This window comes from Vombatus ursinus, unplaced genomic scaffold, assembly GCF_900497805.2.
Source record: "Vombatus ursinus unplaced genomic scaffold, bare-nosed wombat genome assembly UNPS02014946.1, whole genome shotgun sequence".
Lineage (NCBI taxonomy): Eukaryota > Metazoa > Chordata > Mammalia > Diprotodontia > Vombatidae > Vombatus > Vombatus ursinus.
In genome coordinates, this window is record NW_020954724.1 from 2,072,701 (window position 1) to 2,078,830 (window position 6,130).

Genomic DNA, 6,130 nt, shown 5'->3' on the forward strand with positions numbered 1-6,130 from the left:
GCTTCTATGTCCCTTTGGGAGACCAAAGCTGTAGAAAGAAGAGGCAAGAAATCCAAATGGGACTCTACTGTATTATCTGTTCTGAGGATAAAGGACAATGCATCTGTATGGTATAATAGATAGAGCTCAGGGCTGATGTCAGGAGACCTAGATGTCATCACCAGCTAGGTATGAGGCTTAGGTTGGGCAAGTCACCTAACTCCCTAAAATCTGTTTCCTCATCTGTCAAATGGGTTACTGTGCAGGGAAAATGAAATCAGATTTGTCAATGTGCTTTGAAAAGCACAAGGAAGAACGTGGTGAAGTTGGTGCCCTCTGACTGTAGAAGGTACTTACTTCGGAGCAGGACCTTGCCAAAGAGATTGTGGTCTCTGTCTAGGGTGTGACAATTCCAGCGGTGCTGTCGAAACTGGTGCTGACATTCGGCAGTCCACTCTGCCACGCCCAGGCCAATGGAGCGCATCACCTCCGGGTGCCGGTGGCACAGCTGACGTTGGCGGCTGACCAGGCCCGGCACGTTGTCACACATGACCCTTGAGGAGCCCACAGCTCTCATGTACCTGCAGGCAGCAAACACAGGAAAGAGAGCAACTAGGGAACAAGTGGGCATGACGGGGATCTCCTAAGGGAGAACTCTATAGTAGGGGTGTCAAAAGAACCAGACTCAAATGTAATTGGGAAACACTTAACAAGATAAATAAAAATACAGTAGGACATGGATAATGTTAATCTGTGTTTTTGAAAGTTAATGCAGGCTGCAGGAATCCTTATGTACCCCAATTAGTGGCTCCTGTTTCTATTGGAGTTTGATGTCTGGACCCTGACTGATGGCAAGAAAGTGTGGCTAGTTACAAGGCAAGGAGTCATCTCAAAGGGAAGAAAGACTTGTTGCAGATACCTGCAGAAATCAAGAGGAGCAGGTTCTGCAAAGTGATTTTTAAAAAACTATTTAAAAATAATAATTTTTGTTACTTAGGGTCAGAAGAGCTCAAAGCACTTTTCAAATATACACTTCTTGCATAACTTTCTGATGAAATAGGAGCAAATGTCAGTGTAGTGAAATGGCCATTGCATGTAGTGAAATGAACATTGGATAGAAGTCAGGAAACTGGGGTTTTAGTTGAAGTTTTGCCATTAGCTGGTGATGTGACCTCGTACACATTATGAGGAAGCCTCAGTTTCCTACTCTATAAATCAGAGGGGCTGGACTCTAGTGCCCCTTCTTAGTCTAATGGAGCTCTGGACTTGAAGTCAAAGGACCTGAGTTTAAACCTCATTTCTGCTGTTTATTTGTCAAGTCATCTAACAACTCTTAGTCTATTAATCTGTAAAATGGGAATGATAATAACAGCTAACATTTATATAGTGCTTACTATGTGCCAGGCACTGTGCTAAGTGCTTTACAATTATCATCTTATTTGGTAACAATGATACTTGTCTCCTACCTACCTCAAAGGGGTATTGTGAGGCAAGTGCTTCATATTAAGTCTTAAGGTAACTTATCTTATCATTTACTGGATAACCTGAGTGATAATGAAGTAATCTGGCAAAACAAATCTAAGAGACTAGAGCATTACATGGAAAGAATGTTGGATTTGGAGTCAGAGAATTTAGGTTCAAAGACAAGCTCTTCCATTTGCAATCTGACCTTGGGTAAATTGCTTGATCTTTCTGGGCCTCATTGTCCTTCTCTGTAAAATGAAAGGATGAACTAATTGACAGTTGAGGTCCCTTGAATCTGTGATGCTGTGAACTCTGCCCTTTCCTCAGAAGCTCACTGGAAGCCTACCAATGGTGACTCGGACATTTGCTATGAAAGAAGGTGTTTTGCATGGGGTAGGAAGGGAAGGATAAAGGAGATATATAATGTATTTTTGGGAAAAAGCTTAAGAGAGTCTCAATAAGGCTCTTAGACAAAAAACTGTGCTCAGTCTTTGCTTTGGGGAAAATCTGTCTTTGAAACCACCTTCCCTTTCCTGCCTAAGATTAATCAAATATTTAAAAAATTTGTTGCATCTGTGTTAACTGATGTAAAATCATTATGATTATAGACATGGTCTTCTACTGCTGCTCAAGACCCAGTTTTAAATGTCCATTTTGCAGCTTGTTTTCTTTAAAAGACAATCTTAGGAAAAAAAATTCAATTGTTTTTAAGGATATGAAATATTTGGAAGAATCAAACTGAGTGTTATAGCTTGGGTAAAGGACTTTTGAAAAGAAACTTTAACAAAAATTAAATTACATCATCATCTGTACCCAGATGTTCTCTATTAGTAGTGAACTGTTTAGAAAGGTACCTTTCATATAACCCAAGCTGCCATAGGTGTCTTTTGAAGCGATCAAACAGGGAAAATGTCTTTTTCTTGTATTTTCATTATTTTATATGATCATAAAATCGTTGAAGCTGTGACTTCCAAAAATATATATTTAAGTGACAGCTAAGAGACAACGTGACAAAAAGCTGTAGCAATAAATAATGTTTATACACCTATGGAAACAGAAATAGTCATTTTATTGAAAAATGGTTAGTCTGATAAATCAATCTTTGATCCTATGTCAGCAATGTCAAGGCCAAATGCTTTTCCCATTCTAAGTGGTTTTAAGCCGGAATTGAACTCCTCTTCCCATCAACAGCTTGGGCTTGTTGGTTTGAAGATCTCCAGTCATCTCCCTGCTCTATTCCTTTATTGGATTTGAGAAAAGCTAGGTTTGTCAGATCCTTTATAAATAGCGCAAGATAACAGGTCTTTCTGAACCTTCCCATTTCTGTCCTTAAACTTATTAGTTGCAGAGATGTAAAGGGGTTTTCAACTGTAGTCTTTAAATAGTAGAGGGCAGGGGCAGGGAAAGGTTTTCCCACACCGGAACATCTGTCTAGAGATCCGAAGACCCATTGCCATTAAACATCGTTTCTTTTTTTTTTTTTTTAAATGGGTCGAAGACTGACTTTTCAAAGCTCAGAACCAAAGTTCTTTGGGTCATGGCTTTGCAAAAGAGTACCTTGATTCAAATTTTTTTTTAAAAAGACCATTGTTTGAAAGATGGAATGAGGGTAGTCGCCTCTCTGCCTTGAGGCAATAAAACCAAATCTGAATAGCGAGTTTCTGCCCGATTAAGGCAAGGGCATTAGGAATTTGGAAGAACACAAATGATGCAGAAGCACTCATTGATTGTTTCTTGGGCTAAAAAAATGAAGCCATGCCTCAATCGGCCCTTCAAGTCTTTTGGAGGTTAATAACCATGGCTGTACTCACACAGAGAGACGCACACAGACACACACGTATGTGCCAGAGATTCGGTTAGTCTTTCTCCCCACAGGATGTGAATTTGACTCATTTTGCTGCCTTTATCCTGGATCCAAATAAACCAACATCCGATCACTCTTTCGAGCAAGAATTTGGCTTTTTCCAGGTTGTCAAAGCCGGAATGATCTGTCGGGGAAGAGCGAAGGGGCGCAGGATGGGGACGTGTCGTGGGAAAACAAGGGGCTCTGAGGCTGGACTGCAGTTGGGAGGGATGGGGTGGGGGGCGAGCGGGGAATTTGAGATTCGCCATCAGTCAGTCTCTGACCGGGAGAAAGTCCCCAGAAAAGGGTCTCCCTGGTCCAGGACTGTGCCAGTTCCCCTCTTCCAAAAATCACATCGAGTAAAGGAAGTCCTTGTCAAGTGCTGAACTTACCACCATGAAGAGCTGACTTGTGGGGTTACCCAGGATAAGATCAGAGGAACAGAAAGCCAGATTCCAAAGAGAGAGGAGGAGTTCATATTAAACACCCTTCAGTCCGCATCAGGTCAGACACAACGTGCGTGCGGGGTCCATCCCATGGAACAGAAATAACGGGGACAAGAAACACTCAGCAGCCGCCGCGGGGAGAGCGTCTCCAGTCCCGTCCCGTCCCGTCCCGTCACGGCAGCCTACTTCCCCCCCCCCGCCCCCTTCTCGCGTCTGCGAGTGGCGAGACTCACTGATAAGTTTCACACGGAGAGGGAGTGAGCGAGCTCAAGGTCAGGAATGACCTCCAGCCCCCGAGCGAGCGCCTCACCCTGAAGCGAATTCCCAGGCTGCGGGGAGAAAGGACCGCACGAGGAGGGCTTGCCTTCTTTCCTCCTGTGCCCCTGTTTCCATTCTTCCCTTCTCCGCAGCCTGAGCGCAGGCAAGACTGTGGAGATGAGGAGGGTTCTGCTTACACACTGGGTGGGTGGCTTTTTTTTTTTCTCCTAAGCTCTGATGGATGAAATGATGTCAAGAGACGTTCAGGGTTGGGGGGGGGGGGACAGGGAGGGAAGGAAGGGGGAAACACCTCTGACTAGGCTCGGAAAACCCGAGGAGGCCGGTAGTCACCTTGCAGTCACGTTACAGAGAACAACCCCAGCAGCTCCAGACTCCCTTCTTGGTGTAAGGCTGGGTGGAACACACCGGCTGGGGAGAGGAGACACCCCACACCCCTCCTGCAAACAGAAATCTCCTGGGGCGTGATTTACACCGACGCGAGGAGGTAGAGAAGGGGGGGGTCCATACAAACACTGGTCTTAGAGGGAGTGAAGAGACGGACAAAAAGACAAGACAGGTAGATGGACAGAGACAGGCTGGGAGGGAGACAGGCAAAGCGGACAGGAAAGCAGGCAGGCAGGCAGATAGGAAGGTAGAGACAAGTAATTCAGTGAATTTTTATCTCTGTACATTCATCTCCTTAAAGCTGAAAGCTAGGGACTGTTTTCTTTTTGTCTGCGATCTCTGAGCCTAACCTAAATGCTTGGCAAACAATAGGCGCTTAATGCATGTTCCTAGCATGAAAGAATAAAGAACTAAGAGATAGGAATGAATGATTATGGAACCTGTATACCTAAAATTGTTTAGGGATAGGAAACGAAGAGAGACAACATGGACTCAACCTTCAGCATTGAGCGTATTATGTCGTTCGCTTGACCTTTTTGACCTCCTCCCAACTTTCGCCCATCAATAATTCTTAGCCAGTTAGATTCTTCACACACCTCGTTCTTCTGAGTCGGTCACTGGCAAGCCAGGAGAAATAGCCTCAGACGGTAAAGGGAGCCGGAATCTCCAAACGCTAAGCTGCCTCCCTCCCCCCCCGCCAACAGGGGGAGTGTGTGTTGTTGCGGGGAGGGCGGGGGTCCTCCCTCTCTGACAGAGACTGTCAAGATGAAGGAAATCAACCCCCAAGACGTGGTTAATGCCTCTGTGAAACCAATGGGTCCAGGCGGGGGTGGGAGGTGGGACCTCCAATCTCAACTGACCCATCCTGAAGAAGTGTCATTAGTCATCTTCAGGAAAGGAAGGTGAACAACTCGCTATGTCCGGGAAAGAGTTGGGTGTTTCAGTAACCTCTGTCCGAAGATTCACTGGACTTTTCCTGGGGGCGTGTGTGTATTCGGGGTGGGGGGGGGAGGGTGGTGGTGGTAACGAAACCCTCCCGGGCCACCCAGGGAGCGTTCAAGGAAGTGGGGTAGGACTGCAGTTTTATCTCGTATTGTTCCCGGGGCGTAGGGACTTCAAGATAGAAAGACAATAGGAAAAGCTCTCTCTCTGCCTCGCCGGCACTGGGGTCCCTCCTGCGGGGTTCGGTCAGGATGCATTGGAGTGTCATTTCTCCCCGGGAGGCCTGCCCGAGCAAGAGCAGAAGAGGGTGAGAATGATATGACGAGGGTGGGCTGGGACCCCTGGGGGGTGGGGGCGTGAAACGTGAAGATGCCAAAACCCTGGAAGATGCTGTCAGCGCAGCTCGCGCCCCCTCTCTCTCGCCCCCTCCCCCCGCCCGGCCCCGGTCAGGTTCCGGCCCCTCCCAGGCTGACCCAGATACATCCACATTTGGGTCCGGAAAGGGAGGGGAGGAAAACAAGGACCGCGCCACCCACGACTCTGGGAAGAGCAGGGCTCCGCGCCAGGGCCGCTCCGTATCTCTCGGGCGAGACCCAGGGGAAGTGCTGGTCGGTATGTGCCGGCTGGAGAGGGCGGAGGAAATGCAGCCGGGCTCACTCCAGAGGAAGCAAGCCGCCTGGCTGGGAAGGGGGGTGGGGGTAACCGCCGCCAACACCAACCTAGGCAAGCCCCTGCAGCAGAAGTCCTTCGAGGCTACCCCCACCCCGCTTCTGGTGCCGGAATTGCAGATGTT

The 6,130-nt window shown here is 47.3% G+C and overlaps 1 protein-coding gene across 5 annotated transcripts in view; it reads right to left on the reverse strand.

The window, feature by feature from the left end:
* WNT2 (Wnt family member 2) overlaps positions 1 to 5,048 on the reverse strand; it is a 74,525-nt gene extending 69,477 nt beyond the window's left edge. For 2 of the 5 annotated variants that reach the window (XM_027844990.1, XM_027844989.1), the window contains exons 1-3: positions 4,043 to 4,126; positions 3,679 to 3,774; positions 337 to 560 (exon numbers count right to left, since the gene is read on the reverse strand). In XM_027844990.1, coding sequence (XP_027700791.1) covers positions 337 to 560; positions 3,679 to 3,774; positions 4,043 to 4,125 — 403 coding nt within the window. In that variant the 5' untranslated portion in view covers position 4,126. Of the gene's footprint in view, positions 1 to 336; positions 561 to 3,254; positions 3,432 to 3,678; positions 3,775 to 3,965; positions 4,127 to 4,991 lie in introns of those variants that run through there. The other 3 variants (XM_027844992.1, XM_027844991.1, XM_027844993.1) reach the window with 3 other exon arrangements.
* Between the last annotated feature and the right edge of the window lie 1,082 nt (positions 5,049 to 6,130).